At 52.3% G+C, this 25626-nt stretch overlaps 1 protein-coding gene across 5 annotated transcripts in view; it reads right to left on the reverse strand.

Moving 5' to 3' along the window:
- The window catches only part of SMG6 (SMG6 nonsense mediated mRNA decay factor), a 119166-nt gene that overhangs the window by 72225 nt on the left and 21315 nt on the right, over positions 1 to 25626 (reverse strand). For all 5 annotated transcript variants that reach the window (XM_075032676.1, XM_075032674.1, XM_075032673.1 and 2 more), the window contains exons 9-10: positions 17238 to 17299; positions 13201 to 13346 (exon numbers count right to left, since the gene is read on the reverse strand). In XM_075032676.1, coding sequence (XP_074888777.1) covers positions 13201 to 13346; positions 17238 to 17299 — 208 coding nt within the window. The remainder of the gene's footprint in view (positions 1 to 13200; positions 13347 to 17237; positions 17300 to 25626) is intronic.

The raw sequence follows: 25626 nt of genomic DNA on the forward strand, positions 1-25626 counted from the left end.
ATGCAGACTGCAGCACGCACACACTCACACCAGCTATTGAGCCCCCCTGCCACAGGACTCAGTAACTAAAAAGCCTTAACCTTCTACGTTCATTAACAAGCACAAGACATAACGGTTTTATGCCAAATTCCTCTTTTCCCCAGTGATTTGAGATAGGATTGGCATGACTGTGAAGTTCCCTGCAGCTACCGTTGCTGCACCGTTCCCAGCGGGGCCATCCGCAGGGAAAGGCTGCACTCAAGGGTGGTGGGCTCAGCCCTGGGGTGCCCCAGCACCCCTTTCGTTTGCTGCTACGTCTCCTGCCGGGAGGGCGTGAGGGAGCTGCGGGCTCCCATACAGCCAGCGCTGCTACGTTTCCTGCAGAGATTTGAAAACCTGTTGTAGTTCCAAAGCGAGCTTCGATTTCACTGTGACCAGCAGCTCAGAGACTTATAGTTACTATACAGCCGAATAAAATATTTTTTCATAAATTTAACGCCAGCATGTCTGTGTTTGGAAACTTTGAAAATCCATGTTGTATGGTTTACTGCACTGGAAAAGGTGCCAACAGAGTTTCAAAGGAAGGGAAGTGTATAACTGTTTCCTTTCAAATGCATTTTCCAATGGGATCCATTGAGGGAAAAGGCTGGAACTAACTAAAACATTATTAAAAACTGTTATGAAAAGAGACAGAGAGATGGAAAAAGATAGACAAAAACTCCAATACACAGCCGAAAGGGAGGGAGGGAGACAGGCGGCAAGAAAGGGGATATGGGCAGAAAGACACTTTGGGTGGGGAAAATGGGGCGAGACGGGGAGTTTTAACTGGCAGTCGCCCTTCGTGGTTTCATATTGTTGCAGATCAATTGATCAGAATTTCAAGTGCTGCTGGCCCGGTGGCACAAGGCGAACCACAGAGTTGGCTGCAAGTGCAGCCCTTGCGAACTGCTGACCTTCAGTTTTAAAACCAAAAATATTCTTTGGGAAACAGTTACACCAGGTTCCAGCCTGGGCTGCCAAGCAAAAAACAAGCACTACTAACCTGAAGTAACACCCCCATCCCTTACACCAAAGCAACAACCAGGACTAGTAACCTGAAGTAACTCCCCGGTCTGATTCAACCAGCAGTAACCGAGCGTGACATGTGTGCAGGGGCTTGGCTCTTCCTTACTCCCTGAGTGGAGCGGTTAATTCTCCAATCGCTGACACCAGCCGTCGTGATGAGCGTGCAGGATGCAGGCGTCGGCCGTCAGATCGCTCCCGCTCCAACGTGTTGGCCACGTTCAAGCTATTCTAACGAAGTCTATAAATACCAAAGCGATCGGGTCCGTATAGCGCGGTCACAGCCCGGGTCCAAAACCACCGCTCCAGCTCCAGGCGGAGCCCTGGGTTTGCTGCCCTGTGAGCAAAGGGGGAACCGAAAGGGGCTGAAAACATACATTTTGTCAAATACTTCAGTGCCCTGGACATCAGGAGGCTGCCAGGGTCGGGGCCCAACTGGGGACGGAGCCAAATCTCCGCTGCTCTGCCAGGCTTCAAAGAGCCAGGCTGGGGGTGGGCAGAGCTCAGCGCACGCCTGCAGAGCTCCAGGCCTGTGGTTCTGCGGGGTGTAGTAACCCTGGGCTGTAGCACACATGTCGAGGGATGAGGGGAAAAAAATAAACAGACAGACAAAAGAATGAGGATGCTCTGCCAATTCCAATTGTGCAGCTTTTATTTTAAATGCTTATCAAGCTGAGAAAGAGCAGAGTTCTTGGAAAACAAGGTTTCCTTTCTTCCCATGCCAGTGTCAAACACCCTCAAGGACGGGTACAGCACAGGCGCTCACTGCCGGCCGCCCTCTCCGCAGCAGCCGCCGTCCCGTCCCATTCCACCCGCCTGGGGAAGGGTTTGCGAGTAACAGCCCTGGCGTTTCTGGTAAAAAGATCTCTGTGATTTTTTTTTTTTTTTTTTTTTATTAATCTCCAATCTGGCTGGGTTCAAATTATGGCCAATTACCCACCAACACTTCTCGCTAATAAAATAAATTTTTACGGGCCCTAATTACTGCTTTCGCTGAACTGCTCTACAGGAAGCTGAAAGGCTGCAGCTCTCCAGACGGCAGCAGACAGTAAAGCGAGGCACCCGCGAGTAAAACGGCGAGTGACTCAGAGGAGACAAGCCGACGGAGGGGCGGGCGGACGGGGAACGCTCGCGCCTGGCTGGAGCGTGAGACGCATCAGTTCATAAAACGCTGCGCGCCGTGCGCACGGCGCTCGGAGGCCGGCCGTCAGGTCCCCCGTCAGTCGCAGCACCCGCTACCTGTGACGCAAGGCTGTTCCCGAGGGCCAGAGCAATGGCTGCAAGCGCTCCGCCGGGTATCTGCGGACGCGAACCAGCGAGCAAATTATATTTGGAAACGGCTGCATCAATCGCGCGCGGCAGAGAGACGGAGCCACTTCCCATCGCGGCGCGGGGGACCGGCTCTCAGAGCGGGGGACGGAGAGGAGGCGGCTTCTCAGCCCAGCTCCCACCTTTGGTTCCCTCCATTACAAACACAACTAATTGAAGGAGACAGAAATAGCAGAAAGGTAGAAAATTCCTCTGAAAACGTGAAGTATCCAGCCTGCTCCCAGCTACACACACGCTCCCGCCCCGCCAGCACAGCGCGGCCCCGAAGGGCTTCCCGAGCGTGAAAAAAAGAGCAGGAACCCACTAGGTGACTGCAACCCCCAGCCAGGCCCTCCTGGCTAGCCAGCTGGCCCTTAACCCCGCTGCTCTGCGCGGCGGCAAGGAAAGCGGAGCCGCTGCTCTCAGCCCGGCGCACGCCGGCGGCAGGGAACACCCTCCGTGGCAGGAACGCAGCGGCAAAAGCACCGGCCCACGGCGCGCTGCCAGCCCACGCAAGCCCGGGCTGCTGGAGTCTTTCAGAGCGGGGCTGCCACGCAGGTATCCAGGCTCAGCTGGGGAAACGCGGCTCTGCGAGATTGATTAATTTTTTTTTTTCTTTCTTAACCAGGATTACTTTAATTTTCAAGGCCTAATGGAGTCCAGCTGCGACGGGGAGGCAACGCTGCAGTAGTACAAAGACAGACCTTTACACACTGGTGCAAACTTGTACAACATTCAGCACACACACACGCACACACACACAAAGCCCTATAAAAAGGATGCACTGCAGCGGGATATTTTTAGTCCTGACAATACAGCACTAAAAATACGACTTTGCTAATACATCACTACAGAAATATTCCCAGTGTCCATTCAGGAATGGTTTAAAACATTTATTTTTGTTTCCTTTTGCAATGGTCAGAGAGGAGGGAGAAAATAGAAACTCATTGATAAGAGGAAACGAGAGAGACATGAAAAATTGAAAACTACCTAAAAGCTCATGGAGAGGTTTATTTTATTAGTTCTTAATAAATATCTTGCAGATTTCCTCAGGAAATACACCAGATCACATGTAAAATAGTTTGGTACTGATGTCAACTGTGTCAGCATATGAAATCTATTAGGGTGAAGCCACAGCAGGGTGATCAGCGTGCTGAAAAACTGCACGGCACTGAGGCGAGGGGGGGCGGGGGGAATCTCACGGCCCTTCCAAATTCTTCGAGAGGTAAAAAAGTCAGCCAAGACGCAGAGAGAGAGAAAAAAAGATCCCACATCCTGCTTTGCGCTGCCAGCAATGTGAAGTGCCCAGAGATTAATTCTATGTCTGGCCTGGAAATGTGACTTTAAAGCATTGGAGGGAGCGGGGAGGAGGAGGAGGAGGAGAGAAGAACGAGAAGGCCAGGCGAACCGGGACTGGCACCGTGCCACCAACTCCCCCCCCACCCCCCCATCCTTTTCCCCCCGCTTCCCAAGCCGTGTTTCAACGTAGACAGCAGTAAACCCCAACAGACGGCAGCTCCCGGGGCTGCCAGGGCCTCGCACCAGCTGGGGCGCGTCTCCCGCTCCCCGTGCAGCCTCGCGCAGATGTGCCCGAGAGCATCACTTCCGCTTCGCCTGCTTTTAAAGACGCACGAGCCCATGTGGCACCGTTTCGCCGCTCCCCGCCGTGGCCCCCCGCGCACGGTTTTGGGGCCCCCCGGGTGGGACGAACCCTGCTCCCGGCACCAGGCATGAGGTCTTGTCAGACCTTGGCTCCTCGGACCCTGCTCTGAAGGGTTTATGCTGTTCCCAACCCACGTTTGGCAGCCGGCGCCTCCTTCTCCGTCTCGGTGCCATTACCCGGAGAGCAGGCGCTGCTTACGCAAGACTCCCCTGCTCCGCTCCTGGGTCCGGCGGAGAAGCACCGGGAGTTTACCGAGGGAGGGTTGGGAGACCGCACGCTCCCAGGAGGGATGGGAGAAGGAGGAATGAAGAAACCCCACAGCCGAAACCATCCCTACGGGGCATCTCCTTCCCAGCCCATGGCGACATGCTCCTGTCTGCCTCTCGTCCCACCCCGCAGGCTGGGGGACCTGAGAGCGCACATCAGAGACCAGTGCCAACCTAACGGACAGACAAATCACTCGCGCCCTCTCCGTGTCGCCTGTGAGCCAGCCCTACGGTCACGTTAACCACAGCCATCGCAAGCCACATCAATCAGCGTTAAAAATGACCCTTCAATTAGAGAAGGGCCACGTACCTTCAGTGCTGTCACCCAGCCAGGGTTAAACTGCCCTAGTCCGTACTGGCTGTGAAGCTGAGCTGAGCATCACGTTAGCCAGGGCGACTCCTGAACGAGTCCTCACCTTCCTCCTGACCATCAATTAGCACAGGCAGAGCCAGTACCATGTCGCCAAGATCCTGCTGCACAGGCACACACAGCCTCGGGCAGACCCTAATCAGGGAATATAAAAGGTCTCCATATGTAAACCTGCAAGGGGTCACCTCCTAGCTGCAGATGCACTTGAGAGTAGAAACACAGCCTTAGCTATGCTGCCATTCCTGAACTCAGCATTAGGGCAAGAAGAGATCCCAAAAAGCCCCTAAGGGTGCTCGCTCCCAGCTGAAGCCCCCCCCCCAGCACCAGGCACCCGATTCACCGAGGGACTGCAGCCTGCGAATAGATGGAGGGAGAACGGAGCTGGCACAGGACGAGCCCGTGGCGCCCGTGGGGCAGCCCCCAAGAAGCAAGCTACCCTCACCGAGCTGGCAGGCTGCACCCGAACCTGCACAGGGCACGGGCACGGGGCAGGCAGCCCGCCCTGCCTACACCTGGCAGACTATAAAACAGCCCCGCAAGCTCAATCAAGAGTTTTACAACTTCACAAAGCACCATAATTAGCCTAATTATACAATGTTCTCTCAGAGAATTAAACAGAAATACAGTAATTGACTTGGTGCTGCTTAGAAGCACGAGGAAATCAAAGGCGCAACGCACATTAAAGAGTCAGAAACATCTCTTTAAAAGCAAGAGGATTTCCTGTCATGCTGCAAACTTCTAAAGCTTCACCAAAGCTGCTGCACCTGGTGCAACCCCACTCCAGCTCCCTGGCACCCCTCTTTCTCCACCACCAAAGCAGGGGTGAAGCAGAGCCCTGGGAAAGCCGCCTCAGGCACCTCCTTTCTCATTTTACAGCAGGACAGATGGACACTGCGTGCCAGCGCTCCATTTCCTGCCTTTCATTTTATACAGTGACGCTACTTCTTTGCCGAAATAGTGGTTTTGTTTCAGTGTTTGCAGAGCTGGCCCATGCCTTGGTGGCACCGCAGCATGAAAGCCCCTCCAACCTGACCTCGCCTGTCACCGGCCCTGTCCTGACTTGCTGCTTGGGCTGCCGAAGCTTGGCTGTAAAGCAGACTCGAGCTTTGTGATTACAAATCGTTTCCCCTCTATTTGTTGCCCTGAAATGAGATCTCGGTATCGCCCTGCGTTTGATGGAACGGCTTCAAGGGCAGACGTAAGGATGTGCTCTGTGACAGGCGGACTGGGCAGAAGCCCCCAGCGAGCTCATCTGACACTACTCAACGGGGACTTTTGCCGCATTTTGGTTGGAGGGCAGGATTGGAGAGTCTGACACACCAGCAAGCACTTGGTTTCACTGGAAACGTTTCCCTTCCTTGCCACAAAGCCCTACTCAATCTTTTGCCTCCAAAGCCAACGTCTAGATTTCAGAAACCTGAACTGCAAGTGGAAATTCCCTGCAGCGCGTTGATTATTGCATCTCCTGCTGGCACTTGTGGCAAGGGGAAAAAAAGTCACATGGCTTTCTGGACACACGTTTTGCTAAGGAGCCTTGCATCAGAGGGCAGAAGCCAGCAGCCAGGAAAATAACTCCAATTACGGTAAATAAATCCCCAAATATGTGACAATCTCCCTTTTAAACAGGAAACAGAGGGGAATAAGCAAAGGAAGACTTTGGTCTAAACATTGCTGCCACCAGCCTCAAGAGCCCGAGAGCGAGACTCTGAAGACGCGTCTGGGCCAAAAGTATTTTACCTGAACTTTGCTGATGTGTCTCAAGTCCGAGACAGCTTCCTTCCCTGAAGGGAAAGGCGCCGACAGTTCCCGGCAACTGTGCCAACCTCCAGCACTCCCAACTACTCAGAGGAGAAACTCCGGAGGGTCAGCTGCCACCTCCGGACACATACGTGTCCCTCAGGACGCTCAACATGAGTGAGCAGCTCAACACAGGAAGCCACACAGCTCCCAAGATGAGCAATGAGGGTATTGCCCCCTGTGCCACTTCAACCCTTCATCCTGCTTACACGGCCAAGGTCTGGACTGTGCCTGGACACAGCAAATAGCAGACATCACTCGACAACGGGTTAAGTATAAAAGGCCGTTGCCCAGGCAGAGACATCTCAGCACCCGCTCGCTCTAGAGCCTCTGGGCAAGACAGGCAGCACAGGGAAGCATGGACACCAGTCCCAGCCAGCCATCCTCTGGGTTTCCTCTCCTGATTACAACTCAAACCCGAAGCGAATAAGAGCAGCAACGTGAAGGGAGGGGAAGGATGAATTTAATGCCCAGTTCCTCCAAACTTAAGGCCTTGGGAAGCGTTATGTCTTAACACCACCTTGCTAAAGACAGCACTATACAGTCACACGGAGAAACAGCCCACAGCAACTGCCAGGTGCAGGCTGGTGACCTCAGTATAGACACTTCGGTCCTCATATAGCAAGTGTGGACTGAAGACCCTAGCACCCCGGATAAAGCCAGTTATGAAACTGCTCAACTCAGTCCTCCTTGTATCAAGTGGGTTGTGTTTGCATTACAAAACCGAGTCCCCGGGACAGGTGGAGGGACCTCTAGCTCTGCTCTCAACAGGGCACAGGACTGCAGATAATCAGCCTCCCCAAGACACAGCCCTGCAATACAACATCTTCATCGACCTCCCGGGTGTTATGCCCAAAGCTGTCATAGCCCACAGAGCTGCCTGCTCGAAGGTGCCAGCTGGACGCCGGTGAAGCACATATTTACCACGCAAAGAGGGGAATTAGGAGAAAAGGACTTGGTTCTGCTCCCCAGACAGGGGAAGATTAAGTTGCTGCTTCTGCTATCTACAGCCTGAGGTTTATTAAGCTTTGTTTTGTGCCTAATTTTAAAACTGCACCAAACCAAGGCAGCAGTCCACAGCACTGCTTTATTTTTAAACTCAGTCAAATGCACTGAACTCCCTTGCGTTCGACTCCCAGCACCTTTTGTCTGGTCCAATATGCAACATGTGGTTAGAGCTTCATGAGAAGCCACTGAGATGTGGCTGTAGCAGAAGAGTGGTACCTGCTTCTGCTGAAGTCTTTTTTCTGATGCTGCAGTTAGCTCTTTCAGCAAAGCTGGGTCCGAGCATCAGAAACCAAGCAAGAACCGTGGAGATGGTCAGAGCTGAGGTTCTGCTGAGGGCAGACACCACCAACCTCTGCAGCGTCTCTGGGGATATTTTAAGGGTTCACACTTTAGCTTGCAAGCCAGAGCAGCTGTGGTCAGCAAAGCGAAACACGCTCCATCCCAGCGCAGGGCCGTGCGCAGTGGCAGGATGGCAGCAGAGCAGGCTGCTGGTTACAAAAGCACGGGCTGATTTCAGGGGGGCCTTTGGGTTCAATGCATGCTCTCCAGCCAAGCTGGGGTGCTGAACACACATGCAAAAGGAGAAGTCCTGTACCTGCTCAGACACTGCAGTTGATTTGCACTAACCTATGGATCCTTTGTCATGTCCGTCAAGAAGACATGGGCAAGATCAACATCTCAGAAGCCGGTGCAGGCCTCCAAGGAGCTAGCAGGACTGTGCACATTAGCAAACCCTTGCAAAGGCTGTAGTTAGTGGACACTCACTGCGTAAGAGCGGTTCTCTCTGAGCCAGGCAGAGTACCTCTACACCCAGCGGCCTGTGCAGTATTGACGTACTCTACGCTGCTCTGAGGACACTGGTGTGGCAGCACAAAGGGGACAGACGCTGCTCTGAATTTGCTGCAGGGAGTGGGATGCAAATCCTCCCTTTCTGCATGAGCCTTCAAGGTTTCCCAGCCAACTCTGTCCCGCACAGAAAACCCAACCACGTTCCACTCGAGAAGACAGATCCGGGAGGGCTGCGAACCAAAGCCCAGCCAGACCCTGCCACACTGACTGCCTTCTTGAACCCCCCTCACACCCCACGTGCGCTTTTGTTAGCGGGACTGCAGCTGAAATAGCAGGTCTTCCCCTCATCCGTTGGCCCTGGCAGAGCAGACACCCTACAGCCTGGTCACCCTGCCCTGCCATAACTTTCCTCTGGTTGAAATGCAAGCCACTTTCCCAATCCTCAGCGAAAGCCGCACGCTCGGCCAGAACCTCCCCGTGCCTCTGTGCCCCGACTCTGCTCAGCCCCGGGGGATGCAACTTCATTCCCTACATGTGCTGAGGATGCACATATGGCAGCCCCCTCCCCTCTCCACTTCCACCTAAGCCCGACCTCCTAACAACCTCCACACGGCACAACGCGACCGGCCCGAGAGTGCCAGAAGGCATCCAGGTGCTGCAGCCTGATGCTTCACACCCGCAGCCAGGCAAATTTGCTGGGATTTCCGGGAAGTGTCTCTAGGGTGCCCCGCGCTGCTGCACCCCCACTTTGGGGCGCGCTTGTTTGGAATGCGGGGCCATCGGGGGGGGGGGGAGAGGGGAAGTTATTCTGGTGGTGGCCTATGAATAACATCCAGTGATTTATAGGAAGTATAATCCAATAATACAGTAAAATAAAACAGTGTGTCTGAGATGGGTTTGATTCCAGGAATTATAAAACAAATTATTAAAGAGAGAGAGAAAGAAAAAAAAGCCTCAGAGAGGCCAGATCGGAGTAAATTGGGCACAGATGGGCTGGGAGGGGGTTTCTCTCTCTCTCCCCTCACCGAGATGCCCCTGCCGCAAGCACGGCTTCAATTAGTCTTTTCAGAAACCAGAGTTTTATTTCCCCAAATTACAGAATTAAAAAAAAATTAAAATTCTTGGAGTGTTTGTGGTTGGGATAAAGGGATCCAAGGTTTTCTGTAAGTTGGTTGTGCAGATGGCTACCAAACTGTTAAACAGGCCACCCCACAAAGGTCCCGCCTCAGCCGGAGCCCAGGATGGCCCAAAACAGTGGTAGTCATCTACATCCCGTGGTGGAAAGCTCCAGTAACTGCACGTCTCTGCCATGTAGAGTGCCTGCCTCTCTCTGCCTCCCTCCCCTGGGTGGGCCCTCCTTGTTCCATGGGTCTGAGGTCCGCAAGAAGCTTTTTCACACCTTGAATGCTCCTGAAAGGAGGCAGCCAGTAGGTCAGAGGCACCCTTGCTGGCTGCACGCCTCCCCGGACAATGGGGAGAGTGGCTCACTCGGAGGAATATGCTGTTTGATGCGGAACAGCGGGGGAAGCACTTCATGTGGGAATTCTTTGGCTTCCTCTGTCAGAGAAAACAACAGACCCAATCCATCTCCCAGGGTCTTCCCAGTGCTGCCCGGCTGCACAAGCAGCTGAGACCAGCTCCGGCGTGCCTTGGTGCTGCCCCTGGGGGACAAGCACAGCTCAGCTGCCTGCACCGGGCACAGACCGTGGGGGTCTCTGCCCACACCAGGCACAGACAGCAGGACTCTGCCTGCACTCACCCGAGCCCTGCCTTGGGACCACGCTGCAGAGTCTGGGTAGCCGGGGGCCGCAGCAGCGACCTGCGTGGGAGGAGGCTGTGAAACGCCACGTGCCACTCACAGCTGGCTGGCTCTGAAACCAGTTTAAACACTCCACTGCACCCCAAAAAGTCAGCCTGTCAGAAGAGCACACGGTGACCTCGCACAGATTGATTTACAAAAAGAGTGGCAGCTGCTAGGAGCCAGAGATGTGCAGGAGGACACATCGCAACTGCCATATGGGGGACACACGCTGGGGCAGGGACACCCCGGAGGGACCAGGGCCAACCCACACCACAGCAAAAGAAAACGAGCAAAAAGCAAAGAGCACCAGATATAAACCATTACACGAGTGCCGTACTGCCTGTTGCCTCACTGAAGGAATTGGGAGAGACCGAGCATAATCTGCAATGAAAACAGGGGAAGCTGAGGCTTAGATGAGGCAGGATAGGTGTTTGGTGCAAGCCAGAGGAAGAGGGACGAAAGGTGTGTATTTAAGCATTTGATTGTTAATGTTTCCTTTTGCTCAATACATGAGTCTGTGATTAGAAGTTTGTGTTTATGGGTATTAAACTGTGTAAAAATTCCCCACATCGAGACGGTTTTGCCAGTGACACTGCCCCACAACTGCTCGCACCACGGGAGCCCAGCACAAGGGATTCATTAAACACCAGACATGGGGCAAGCAAGCAAGTTTACAAGTTTCTCAGGAGTAGCTGGGGCTCCAGAGACCTAGAAATACACGGCAGGGGAGGGAGGGAACAGCTATCCCCAGAGAGAACTACCCTCGGACAGCAGGGAAGAGAGGCTCTCAGACAGACCTCCCTCCCCGGCCCCAAACCCACAGATCTCCTCCTGCTACTGAGAGCTCGCAGCTGAAGGTCAGACAGGCCCATGTGATGGGAAGGACACAGACACGCTCTGATCCCAGATTTGCAGAAGGATTTCAGTAGGAGGAGATCTCTGGAGGTCGTTCGGTCCAACTGCAAAGTTAGATCCAGCTCTACAGAGCTGACGCAGCCAAGCTCTAACTACGGCAAGCCCGGCTCGCGGCTCCCCAGTAACGCTTCCTGGCAATTGGGATGCAGGCAGGGTGGGACTGTTCCCTGCGCTCCCCCAGCCTCCCACACGCCCGCAGGGGCAGACTGGTCCCCTCACACCCGCTCCTGCCACTGCCCATGCTACTGCAACCCAGGGAGGTGACTCATGTGCTGGGAAATGGAAACCCGCACCTTCCCGACAGCCGTTTCTGCCGTACGCTCCAGCCAGTCCTCTGCCCACAGCAACCCACATGCCGGGGAAGGAGCCAACACCCTCGCTCCGTGCTGGGCACTTGGTAGTAACTCAGCAAAGATTCTTGCTTGCCTTTTAAACTGCAGGCCCTTTGCTTTTTTGGTTTGTTTTTTTTTTCCTCCTGCACCCAGCTCTTCTCAATATCACAGTGTCGGCACCGAGCCCAACCTGGGTTGTGCCAGCACTCAGCACACGAGCACTCAGAGACCACCAGGGCATTTGCGCTGACAACAGGATTTACTTTGCCAACAATATTCTCAGCGGTACTTTAGGGTCACCAGAGCAAGGAGCCCTCGGGGAAATCCCTGAAGGGTGCCAGGCATCAGATGGCAGCCGCAGTGCCATCCGACCTGCAGGCATTTCATGAACACTGCCACCTGCTCTGCGCACAGCTTGCAGTCCCCAGCAGGAATCGGTTCGCTTTCTCCAGAGATCCGAAAGCTGGGAGCAGCTGGCAGCTACCCACACAGGAGGCAGAAAACTCCGAGAATACTTATTTTTCACATGAGATAAAAAGTGCTCCCTTTCTGTCACTCACACACATCCACAACTCGGCTACGGATGGAAGAGCAGAGTCCAGTGGTCTGAGAGCTGGGATCGCTTCCAGCTCTGCCACAGGGGCTTGCTGTATAGGCCAGACAAATCTCTTCCTCTCTTTACCACCCGCTCCTGTCTGCAGCACAGACACTGCTATTAATATACCTACCGGGGGGCCGTGCAGAGGCATTTGGTCATAATTGTAAAGTACTTTGCAGCGCAAAGATAAACACGCTGTCGCTGGTTGGCATCTAGCAGGCGGGAGGGCAAGGCTGCCTCACCACAAGGACTGACAGCTCCCCCAGGGCTTCCCCCGGGACAGGAAGGTGCCTGCGAGGCTGGCTTGGCGGCTGGCTCGGCAGCAGGCACAGCACACGGGAGCCACTTCCCAGCCCTCTGGCCGATGCCGGTTCGCTCCATCAGCTGACCTTGGCCACTAACCACCAGTCTGACAAGTGGCCAACTGGCTCACGAGGGAGAAATCTTCCAGCAGCAGCTCCTTGGGGCTCAGCCTGATTGCCCACATGGTGGCTTTAACTGAAATCCATCAGCTGGAGTCCTCCATCTTTGGGATCTAAATCCCAAGCCATCGGCATGAGAAACGCCACTTCCTCCCACTCAGGAAGTGCAGCCCCATCCCTGTTCCCAAACACGTGGCTCAGGCAGACCTGGATACCTGCCACTGTGTGCGTGTTGGGGGGCCACAGGGAAAAACACGGTCCCTGGAAACACCATTTCAAAATCAGTGGAAGAGACTCTGGTTTGGTGGCATCTCTGCTGACCAAGACATTAAATTCGGCAATGGTAGAGACCACATACAGCCTCCTGGGTGGATGGAGGAGGATGAGTAATACTAGATCTGCTTTGTTCTCTAGGTGGCTTAATATAGGGCATAGCCTCCAGCCTGGCCTTTCAGAGAGCAGCATCACATCACCCAGCCACCTGCACAGACACAAGCAGTCACAGGCACTGCCATTCTCCCAACAGCCAAGGCCTCTGAGATCCTCTGAGCCCTTCTGGCGCCAGCACAGGCACTGAGCAGGGCCCAGGCCAAGCGATGGGAAGGCAGAGCCATAAAGCAGTGCCTTCCCTCCGTGCTTGATGACTCAGGCTCCAGGGAGATGCGACGCCTCCTCACTCCTCAGACACCTCAACTAGCTCCACCAAGGTCCAGCCAAGGTCCCTTTGTTGTCCCTACGCACACCGACAACCCCCAGGTATCCAACCACTGCTCCGCTTCCCCATCGATCTTCAGCTGGTGAGTCCCCCCCCACCTTCTCCGCATGAGCAACTTGGCCGTACAAAGAGCAGCTGATCCCCAGCCCAGTTCCCCTAAAGCAGCAGGTGGTACCTTTGGGCTGGGAGTTGTACACTGCAAACATGTTGATTGCCACAAGCTGGAGCATGCGGGTGCTTCCGATGGGAGGGGGGCTGTGCTGCAGCAGGACCTGGAACTCCCTCAGGACCTCCTCGGCCACCGCAGGGAAAGTCTCCATCCTGCAGACAGAGAGAGAGTCTGTAGAGCGCAGGCTATGCCCCGGGGTGCAGGGTGGTCAGTCGGCACAGCTCGCTCAGTGTCACGTCTCCTGGGCAAGGGGGACCCCCGGGGTGCTGTCTCCCATCCAGGAGCCGTGGGGAATGAAGGTGCAGGCTGCAACAGAGGCAGCTGAAAGCCTTCCTTAGAGAGGGTAGTGAGGGATTGCTCTGTGACCGACAGGCAGCATTCCTTTGGCAGGAAAACACGGCCTTTATGAGTCATTTCTGACCAACCATTTTTTTCTACTGACTTCTACCAATCTGGGAGGGGTGCCAAGAGGCCAGCAGCTCACTTGGACCAGGAGCAGCCCATGGGACTCCCGAGAAACCCAGGCTGCAGCAAACTGCACACACTGGTGCCACATTGCGGATGTGGCAATTCCAGTGCATTGAACGTTGGCCAGAGTGTGTTTCCTCCAGAAGAATGGTGCCTGTCCCTGGACTCCTCGCTGCAGGATTGGATCCCATGGCACCGAGCCCTGTCCCCCCAGGCTACACACTCCCCAGCACTGTGATTGAGCCCCTAAACTTCATCACTTAGAGCCCCACAGGACAGAGACTTGCAGACTAACGACTGGCCTCATCTAGCTGCTGGAAACGTCAAAGCTGGAGCTGGTCCCTGCGGCACACAGCGCTGCTGTCACTCATCAGGACACAGCAGCCAGCGGCTGCAGTGCCACGGCCGGGGATGGGGTGTGCTTTCAACACCGCTCACAAGCGCCCACGGAAATCTGACACATTTATCCTACTCTTCATCTGGCATCTCTAAGGGAATTAGTTGAGGTTACTTATCAGAGCTGTTGGATCCTCAGCAAACTCCCAGCTGAAGTGGGGTCAAAAACTGAACTGATTGCAAAGAAGAGCGCAGTCGATTCACAGCAATGACTGAGACATGGTTGCCCATAACAGCCCTATCAAAGAGGGTCCTCACCTGGTATCCCGTGAAGACAACTTTATAACCAAGAGCTGCCAAAAACCTTGGAAACTACTAGAGGGGAAGGGAAGGTCCTCCTGTCCTATTGCCTTTTCTGCTGAGCTTGCTGTGTTACTTCTTGCTCCTACACTAGAAAAAGCCACAACTAGACCCAGCAAGAATGACTATCTGTCTCGCAGCAAGTGTCCGCTCCAGTTATCAGTGACATTGTACTAGTGTGCCCACATGGGAGTGAGGGAGCCAAAATCCACAGTGGGTAAGGCATCTGGAGCCAGGGCAGGCAACCTCAGGGGCCTCCATAGCAATTTCCTCTATCTTCCCCTGAGAGATTCAGATCTTGTGATATCAGCACGCTACAGGCTGGATTAGCAAGCCACTTCTGGTAACCCACATGGGCAATTCTGCTGGGCTTCCCCAACAGACTTTCAAGACAGTAATAGGCTCTATTTTTAAAGCCAGAAATGGCTTTCTTCTTAACCATATTTCACAGATGCCTTTCAACAACCAGTTCTGCCTAGCAGCAGGGGTACCCTCTCCCCGGGCACTGTTTGCTGGAACAGTTCAAAGTCTCTATTACCTTCCCACAAACATGGGCTGTAACAAACAGACCCCTTGTACTTTATAGCTGTGCAGAACGGAGCAGCTCCGCCAATACAAAAGCACTGCTCCCCCTGGAAGAGGCAACTTCCCTGGATTTGGGGCGCAGCCAGGGAATTAGAGCAAACTAATTGCTTCTAAAGACTTCCTAATTTTGAGAAATCTCAGACCAGCAACATCCTCCTAGGGCAGATAGGACACTGGGGATGGAGGAGCCCTTTGCAGGATGCATTGTTAGTGAGGGGATGAAGATTATTGCCATGGAGTAACAAGGAGTGAGGGCTTCCTCAGCCCCACCAGCTGTGCTTTGATAACCACAGCACATCTGGAACGGCATGCAGTAACCCCACTGAGCTCAGAACCAGCAGGTCAGAAGCAGAGCGGAAGCTTTTAATAAATTGCTTACCTGTGGTTTTAGGAGCAAAAGAGTCCAATTAGGGCAACATCATCTTTTCTGTACCTTTTACAGATAAATCACTGAAGATCCTGCCCAAAGAGGACTCAACTATTCCTCACCTTTTACCTATTTTAAGTGCAGAAGCTGTTTAGCAGGGCTGGACGGTTTTCTCTTCCTGTGTCACAGTATTACTTTCTAGTTCCCTTCTAAGTACTTCAGGGGATAGTCTACCATTAAACATACTTGGGTTTTCTAAATGACTGCCCTGGGAAGCAACCGCCTCAAATGCTGCATCTTAATTTCACAAAAGTCTCAGGAGCCAAATGTGCAAGAATTCTCTGCAACATCCCCATTAATCCCCCTGCTGGCATGCGTCCAGCCAGAGCTCGGCTGCTAACACGGCCCCACAGAGCCGAGGACCAGCAGCTCCCCGGATGCTCTGCCCTCCGTCACAGACACGCTGCAGTTACCAAACCTTTTGTGGGCCCTTGCAGCTTTTCTCCTCTTTTTCTGTGGGCAGGAGGACATCCAGTTCTGCCTCCTCACTGCAGGCCAGCCTGCTGCCCACAAGCAGATAATCAGTGCCTTGTGACTCAAGGAGAGATCAACAGCACCGGCAGCAAGCAGATTGCTCTCCCCCTTGTCCTCAGATACTAGGATCTCCAACAAATTGGTCAGCACAGCTCCTACTTCCCATTGCTTTATGAAGGGTCCAAAGTCAAGCACATGCCACTCCTGACTGGCCATCCCAGAAAGTGTGCTGGATGGAGCAAGCACCGAGGTTTCAGGCTGCGTGGCAGGATCAGTGCTGTGTCCTGCACTGCTGTGCTTCCCCACTCCAGGAAGGAAAATGGACAGGTCCAGAGGCAGGGAACTGCACATCTGAGTCAAAAAAACAACAGTAGGGACAAAATGCCGCTTTGCATCCACACTACCTTTACCTAAGTGGCCTGGAAGAGGTCTCTCAGCCCTGTAACTTGTAGCCAACAGCTCCACAAGAGATTGAAGGAGCCAACAGAGCTCCTGAGACTACATCTGCTTAGGAGGCACTGGCAAGCTCAAGCAGAGACCACCGTTGCCAGAGACTGTCTGGACCCACACGAAGTCCCTCCACAACAGCCGCCCCCATACAGCCGCCCCATCACTTAACAGCAAGGGCCAGGCCGGACCCGGAGCAGGGACAGCTCCATGGGAAACCCATTGGCTGCGAGTGTGAGTTCTGCTCTCTGGGTCGTAAGGATGTCCCCCAGGCTGGGATCTCAGCCCAGACCTGAATCAGGCTTGCTTTGCTTCAACGGTAGCTGTTCAATTACTTGAAACCAGTTTCTGACAGACATTGCCAAGGGCATTTTGTATAAACCAGTTCCCACAGCCAGGGCAGCTCTCAGCTATGAGGCTTTCACTGAAATGGCAGCAAGAAGATGAAGGGCAAGGCTTGTCTTGACATGCTCCGGACGGCGGCTTGCAGCCACCGCATGGTTCTGCCTTGATGGCTTTGTGCTCCTCACAGGCAGCAGCCACTGAGAGCCCCCCAGAGCCACCTCTCCACTGGCTAAGAGAGGGAAGGGATGGAAGAGAGAGGGTAAAACCAGAAATTAAAGAGGAGGGAGCACGGTTAGGTGATGGGAGAGAGAGAAAACAGCTTCTAGTCCCTCCTGTGTGCGTATCAGCCATCAGAGCTCAGCCTCTGCCAGAGGGTCCCAGTGCACGGGCAGGACCGGGCCTTGAGGTGGGGGAAGAAAAAGCCCAAACAATAACCAGTGTGGATCGGAGGGCGGGTAAGGAGAATAAGAACCAGGAGGCTAGGCCTGCAAGAATTCACACCCTGTGCCCTCAGCTCCAAACACAGCTTAGTTGCTAACAATATTAAATTCCAAAAAGACTTGTAATGTAGGAAAATAAAATAAACATCCTGCACACTTACCCAATCCTGGTAAACAGCTTCCCATGGGCATGGAGAAAACTGAGGATGAACCTTTTGTTCAGCTGCATGGGAAAAAAAAAAAAAGAAAAAAAAGAGAGAGGAGAAAACAATTAAACTCTCTCCGATTTCCTGTGAATTAAGAACGTCCCCAGTGACAGAAGAACCTGGCCTGGATGCTGGGGGTGGCACTAGAGATGGGAACCAAATGGACATGCCCGAACTCTTACAAACATCATGCACACAGGCAAGGGCAAGTGCCAAACAGCTGGAGCTGGAGCGGGGAGAGGTGGTGGAGACACAGCACCCTCTGCCGGGTCCTGCGCTCCCTCGCAGGGCCACCCGCCCGCTGGGCACCGGCCCCGGGGTGCCAGCACCCCAGGAAGCCACGGCTGCCTGCACGGCAGCTCTCTCTTGGCTGGAGGGACTCCTCCTCTGCGCCCCGTAAACTCGAAGCACAAGGCAGCCTAAGGGGTTATGCAAAAAGAATCCCCAAAGACAGCCTTTCCCACTAGCGTTTCCCACCAATGGGAAACAAAAAAGAAAAAAAAATAAACAACCAACAGAAGCAACTTGTTCGGCGCTCCACAACTGCGGCAGAGGCTGAGCAGCATCTGGTCAGTGCGGAGAGGGAGCGGGACGCCCTCACCAACGCTCTTCTGCAGAGAAGCCAACACGGCGCGTTCAGCAGCAAAGCTGGGAGCGCTTGTTTGTGCCCTGCCATGAGCAGCTTTCAGAAGCAAGAGGGCATTGGGGTGATGCTGCACCCCTTCATTTAACTCCAGCCTTAAGCAATTACAGAGAGGGAGACAGTATTCAGACGTAGCAGAAGAGCCTCTGAAACCCCGCAGCAGCAGTGCTGCTATTGAACTACCAGGGCACCACGGAGCTAAGGGGAAACAGGGGGAGCTGGCTGTAGCACATGGCATGAAGGCAGCTTCCTGCCCTGCTTAGGTCCAGTAACACCAAAACCTGACTTGAATAATTACTTACTACTGCTCTAAGCCGCCTCTGCTAGCTCAGCAGAGCTCTGGGCTTTCCCAGTCCTTATTCAAACGGCTTTGAAGAAGGCTGTGGGTGGGCAAGTAGTCACTCTGCCTGGCTCTGGAGACGGCTGTGTCACACTAGGAGTGGACTGGCCTTGCTTTTACCTTCTCCACAGCGAGAGGCTTTCTTCTCACACCCGCGCGCCTGCATAGCCTCAGTGCAGTGAAAAAAGCCAGGCTCCGAGCACCGCGCGGGGAGATGCTGACCAGGAGCAACCCAGAGCACCACCGCTCTGCTCCCATTCGCGCAAGATTCTTCTATCTTGAACTACTCTGTAGAGGTCAGTGACACCACTTCCATTTACAGGGGGAAATCAGAGGCACAGAGAGAGGATGAGATTACCAGGCAGGGCTGTGGCAATGTCCAGCCAAGAGCCAGGCACACATGAGAGGGTGCACAATGGGCACCGACCAGTGCCTCCCGGCAGCACCGAGCTCCCCGCCAAGCTTAGCTGCAGGGGACGATTATCACGGGCAGTCCTAGCTCTGGCGCTACCTCCCACCCTCATTTGCTGAACCCCTCGGCTCACACCACGACTTATGCCAGCTGCTCCATGAGGTGCGATTGCTCAGTTAGGTGTAATTAACCTGGGCTGCATTCCCGGAGGACCCATGCAGGAGAATGATGCCCTGCTGCAGAGTCGCTCCTGGGCCATGTGCGAGTTTAAACATAAAACCTGTCTCATAAAACAAGCCAGACCAATTAAACTGGCCCCTGCAGCAAGGGGTTCTTGCTTACTCACTATTTTACTGCTGCCCTAAAGAGCCCTTTCCACTGGAACTCGACTTTATTTGCCACCATTTTATTAACTCTGCAGATGAAACCCAGAAGAGACTGGGGAGTACTGAGACAGCACAGCAAAGCCCTTATTCACTCTGCCAGTGAAGCTTGGACATAGCTGCTTCTCCACCAACCTCCTAAGGACACCAAGGCAGCTCAGAGCTTGAAACCTTCAACACGTACTTTTTTTCCAGACAACAGCTTGTGGAGGTAGAAAGCTGGTTTGTGACCAGCTCTGTGGCTCCAGCTGCAATCACATACCCTGACAGAGACACAGCCTAACAAGTCTGAGCCCCTAGCTCAGGTGCAATAGCCTTGGTGGGGCACTGGACAGTGCTCTGCACATAGCAAGCCCACGTGCTGCCTGCAAGAGCTGGAGGAGGGGGTCCAGGCTCTACATTCTTTGATGGAGGGTATGAAAAAGAGCAGGAGCTCATGGTGTGACCCACCTCTACTGGAAAGCCTGTTGCAATGCTGATCGGCAGGCAGCACGTGGGGGAAAAAAGAAATTGGGGCCGAAGTTTTTCTCCAAGGCCCACATTCACCTACAGCCCTGGGAGCGCTCGCTCTGCAATCCCCACACCACTTTACTGGCAGCAGGGGAGTACCAAAACTCCCCACCTTGAATGGAAAGTGACGCCCGCGCCCAGCAGGGACATGCCCAGAATGTTCCCACAGAGGCGCGCAGCTCTGGGAGGGCTCACCAGGACCTCAGCTTCACCCCCATCTTAGAGCAGGTTTCACACTCAGCCTTTTCACTTGCAATCCCAAGGACTAACCAGTCACATTCCACTGGAACCAGTGCTGAACTGGGACGCAGATATGCACATATATATGTTTTTTAAAAGGAAGCCGGTTACCTGCCTCTAGGAAAGAAGCATGTTTCATACCTCTTGCCAACTTAAGCACGAACCCAGCAAGCCCAGGCAGAGACCTGTGTGCCCCAGCACTGTGGCATCTCAAGCAGGCACCTCTCACTTTTTTCATCACTTTTTTCTCCCACAGCCTCAAGGTTTTGATGAGCTCATCACTTAACTTTGGACCTTTCATCTCCAAGTTCACGCTAAGGCCATGGGCTGCTTTGACTGGGCTTTTCTCTGAATGACTCTCTCTAGTGACTCACCTGTCCCTCAGTCTCTGAGAGCCCTCCCTGCTCCTCCCATCAAGCGCCGCTTCTCACAGAGAGAGGGAAACAGTGACTTCCACCGTCACCTGCTGTTCTGCATTCACATGGCGAAGAACACTTCCCCAAAGCCCTGCTAGCACACTCGCTACCCTGATGGTGCTAGCATGAGACCTGCAACAACTCCTTGCCTTCATCTCACTCACTGTGCAGTCCAAGGGTGGCCACCTCCAAAGGTTTCCTGAAAATGGTCCTTGTACCAGTGTCAGGATGCCAGGGGAAGACAGGGCTCCCTGCACGCTAACATCGCTGCCCTTTGCAGACAGCTTTGCTCCTTGGGACAGGGAAGCAAATCTGGCTGGTCCCAGTTGGTCGCTTGGGAAGAGCACACCAAGTAAGGCTTATACAACAACAAAACTATGTCAAAAAATTGATTTTGGCCCTTCTAGTTGAAAAGCGGGCATCACAGATATGGAAGTTATGAGCGTATAGTGAAGGCATTAGTTATAAAAACAAACCAGCTGTCAAGAAGAAGAAGGGGTCCCTGCACACAGTAGTGCCTGAAGCTGAAAACAGCTGTTTCGGCTGTCATGAGTCAGCATGTGCAGACAGACTAAATCCACCTGGGAAGAGGCAACCTCACCAGAGGAAGCAGCCCACTGCTGCTTGGGGAGCATTCACACACCGCACCGCCAACCAAACTGGATTTGTTACCATGGAAGAAATCAACAGTGACTAACAACTTCTCGTGGAGCAGCTAAGTGCAGAGATAGCAACGGTCCTGGAACAGCCAGCTCAAATCACCGAGAGGCCACGAAGAGTACGTCCTGACAACACACAGAACAGAGGCAGTCAGACAGCTTCAGGAAAGGTTTGTCATGTCTTGAGCCAGAAAAGAATAAAGCAAGACCCAACCTCAAGAGACCATGCACTGACCAAAAAGGGTTGAAACCAGTGTCTCCCACCCCAGCACAGAAACACTGGAAATGCCACCAGGGTGCACAGGAAAAGGAGTGCCACGATCCAGGCTGGGAAGCAGAGCTGCTGCGCTCAAACCCAGTGCGGACCCATCTGGCTCACGGCAAGGAGCGCACAGAGCTTTGGCACCTGAGCATCAGTCCCAGCTGTGAAGGAGGCACCAAATAAGGGAAGGATTCTGGAGCAGTGACTCCTGGGGAAAAAGCATTTCAAGTTAAAAATTGTTACTTCAGGTTTGGAAGTAAATTTCAGGATCTGGTCTTTATCAAGTGAGGCAAACTTTCTTCAACATCAGCAAAGCATCTGTGGAGCAGAAAGTGGTGTCAGAGTCAAAATAGGCTGCACAAGACAAGTCCATTAATCAAGAGACCAGATGCAAAACTGCCTGTAACAAATGCGCTGCCTCCACCGGAGTGGAAGGGACTGGAGCACAGCGGGATGTTCTCCTGAGTCTAGGGGTCTCCTCAGTGACAAGGGGTTGGGATACAGACCACAGAGCCACACAGCTCCGCTCCAAAACACGTACCACACTCATCCCAAATATTTTCAGGGTTTCTTGGGCAGCCAGGCTTTTCCAGGCACAGCTTCCTTGCTGAGAACTGTGTGAAATAACATCCAGGCACCCAAACCATGCCATATTCTCACTTCCAGCTCAAGGGCTAGATATACCATGTTAACTATTAAGATTATGCCTCTCTTCTGCAGGCAGCTCCTCCAGAGCTTTATACCACCCAGTCCAACAGCAGCAGTGAGCCCGCTACTTCCTCTGCAGATGGCCTTACAATTATGAGCCTGAGCCTTTATCCCACACCGTCCCAAAGTTGCAAGGCACAGCTTTGGCTGGTGTTTTCCATGGCAGTATCTCACTGAAATAACACCGAGCACTGATACAGAGCTTCCTGAAAAGCCCAAGATGCTGTAGTGAGCTTGACTGGCAAGATACCAGGAGGAAGTTTTTACTGTTACAGGTGCTATTGCAACAAAGTGCTGGTGGAAAGTGTTTTGTGCAAATGGCTACCTACATAAAGGAGATGAGACAAAAGGGCTATTAAGATTGTCTGGCATTTTTGCAGTATTTACAAGGTACCCACAGAGCTGTGGGCAAATTCCAGCCTGGCTAATTACCATAATCATTCCTTTTCAGATACCACCTGCAACCACAAAGGGATACAGAGCTTGCCTTGGCTGCTTCTTGCCACGTGTTCTACTGCAGGTTTCTGTTTAGCAGTCACAATGTCCTGCCCTGAGACGGATTAATTTCTGTAGCATTAGAAGCAATTCCAGTGAGAATCCTGATACTTAACATCAGACACTGCACAAACGTAAAATCCAATTTACTATGACATGGAAGAAAGAGGGAACCCTGATGTATTGTGGCCTTGAGGCATACAAAATTCATTTCTAGGTAAAGAGACCTTGAGACACTCCTGCAGCTTCCTGATCTTTTGGACTGCAGCAGCTACAGCTCCAGGACACATCTCGTGGCCATAAGAGCTGCATGTCAGCAACCCAGCAAGAGAAGAGAAGGCATTTAGGAAGCCCCCCAGCAAAACCAATCAGCTTCTGATTCTTCCCTTCATCGCTGCAGGGAGCAGGTGAGATGAGAAACATAAGCAAGAAAATTGTGCACTTTAGTAATGTAAAAATCAAGCAGTGGTAACTTCACTGGGTCTGAAACAAACACCTGACCTATAAATACATTTAACCTTATTTAATAACGGATTTACTAGTAGAACTTTCAATTTAAGGAAAACAGGTTGAAAAGAATATTTATATGCATGTTATTTCCTTTTCAACCAAACCTGTATCTAAGTTTGGTTTCTATAGATTAGTAATATGCAACATTCTTGAAAAAATATTACCATTAAATAGATTGAAAACTGATTAAGTAACCTCTTAAAAAGCAGTGGTCTTCAGGGACCCTTACTGAACTGGATGGAAAGAGGTTGGCAGAGACTTACTAGCAACATTTTTAATCAATGAACTGAAAGCAAATTCTGCTGTCAAACTGCCTGTGACACAAAGGCGAATGGAGCAGTAAGCAACGATGGCTACAGCGCATTCACACAAGGTTATTATAATCGCCTCAAAATCTGGGGTTTTCCAGCATCAAATGTCATGTTATGCATCTGGGATTGTGTAAAATTAAGTCTCCAGGAGACTGTGCCCAAGGCAGCTTCTCCAGAAAGGCTCTAGGGACTACAGCAGCAAAGTTCCCAATGCAGTGTCCAGTAAAAAGGGTTAACGTGTCCCTTAGATGTACAAGCAGAGAGCAGGCACTGGACAGCATGTTTACATCTATATACGGCACTGGCGAGGCTGACACTGAAATACTGCATCCAGTTCTAGTGCCCTTATTTTTAAAAGGATGCTGAAAATTTGGAAAGGGTCCAAAAAATGGCCATAGAAGTGATTCAAAGACTAGAAATTATGTCTTGCAGTGAAAAACTTATGCAGCTCAATCTGCTTAGTGTATCAAAAAGACTAGGAGGTGATTTGATTGCAGGGTGTGAAGTGCCTCCATGGTACTTAAGGGCTCTTTACACTCACAGAATAGCAAAGCACAAGAACAAACTGGAAACATTCACTCTGGAAATCAGGTATAAGTGTTTCAGAACCAGTGCAATTATCACTGGAACGAACTCCCCAGGAAAAGGGTGGATTCTCAAGACTGGATGTCTTTCTGGAAGTTTTGCTTTAGCCAAACACAAGTTATTTGGCTTCATATAGGAGTAGCAGGGTGAAATTTAAGGACCTGTGATATACAGGAGATCAGGCTAGATGATCTAATGGTCCCTGCTGGCCATAAACTCCATGAATCTATGCAAACATGCCAGAGTCCTCAGCTGAGATATCAAGTTAACCTTCAACACAAAACTTTTCACAAATTGGCTCTGGTGCTGCAGGTCGTTTAGGATACAAGCTCAGCTCTTCAAGGCTGCATCTGGTTAAGCACTGAAAGCAAGATGACCCAGGCAGAGCCGTTCTTTGTCCAGCAGGTAAGGGGGAGACCACATGCTGTGCACGGAAGCAGCCCCAACCAACAAAAAGCACCTTATACTCAAACACATTCTGTTTGCCAGGAGTAAACAGCATCCCCTCCCTGCAATAGAAAATTGACACTGAGAAATGCGTGACGACTTCTGGTCATAAGAGATCTCCTGTTAATATAGCTTAGGGTGTTGTCAGCCTTCTTCACTACTCCAGAGTAGAGTATTTGTGGGGTTAAAGCATGAAGGAAGGCGATAATACAAGAAATTAAGAAGGGTGAAGACTGAAGAGATCTAACCCTGAAAGGCTTAGGATGGAGTTAGGCCAACAGAGAAGACATTTGGACAACAGGCTGAGCAGAGGCAGAGCCTTCCAGAAGGATGACAGCATTATCGCACGCAATCTTCAAGCTCCCGCTCTCCCAGCCACGCTCACCGGCAGGGATAACAGGATCTACTCACAGCCAGCCTGTACCCCAGGCTCCCACAACCTGGAGGTAGTTGTCCACCCCGCTGCATTCCTGGAGTACTTCTGGAGCCTTTGCGTCTACCTGGGCAGTGTAACACAGGGCATGAAGGCATCTCCCTCTCCACTTTGAATTATGCAGCAATGAAATCTGCTGGGAAGGAAGAGTAGAGCCAAGGACAGAGGAAATGACACAGATTCCAGCAGGTTCCACTCCCTGATCCTCCGGAAGGAAGTTTCTTTCCTAATACCCACCTCCACAGTGGATATGAAGCCTGTCTGGAAATGGCTCATTCAACACTAAAGAGAAATAAACATTCCCCATGGCAGAATTAAGAGGTTTGGCTGTGGAATATGAGGTGCCCATCCCAAAAAGTGTACAACACAGCAGAAAAAGTTGTCCTGGGCCAACTTCAGACAAAGATCAAGGTTAGACTAACAACAAAAAAAAAAAGCTCAAGAGAAATCACTGTCTACAGCCTTCACCCTGCTCTGGGAAATTTCCCAACCCTGCTGTTAGGCATTTTACTTCCTTTATCAGTACCGCCAATTCTGGCAGTATTCTTGTCTGAAGTGCACTCTCTCTCCCAACACCACTCTGTAGTGCCTGGATCATCAAATCCGCTGCCACGAGAAAGGACTAATGTGCAGCAGCAGGAGGGGGTTTGGTTACACACAAATCCCTGGCTGATCAGCACCAGCAGGAGAGGAAATGAGGAAAGAGTGACTGACAGGGAAAGGCGGTTTCTGGATGATTGTACTTGGTTTTAGAGTATGAGAAGCTTGTTGGAACTTGAAGTCTCGCTCCCCTCACCACAGCCTCTCTGAGCACTGGGATATAGCAGAGCCCCTCACACAGGCATAACTCATTGATGTCCTTGTAGAGCTCCCACCTCTGATCCACCACGATACTTCTACACACATTAGCACCAGATGCCTGTTACCGGAAGAACAACATGTCGGTGTCTCTCCCATTCAAGTAACATTAGTCCCTGCCTTGTTCTTCAC

The sequence above is a fragment of the Buteo buteo genome, chromosome 7 (assembly GCF_964188355.1).
Source record: "Buteo buteo chromosome 7, bButBut1.hap1.1, whole genome shotgun sequence".
NCBI lineage: Eukaryota > Metazoa > Chordata > Aves > Accipitriformes > Accipitridae > Buteo > Buteo buteo.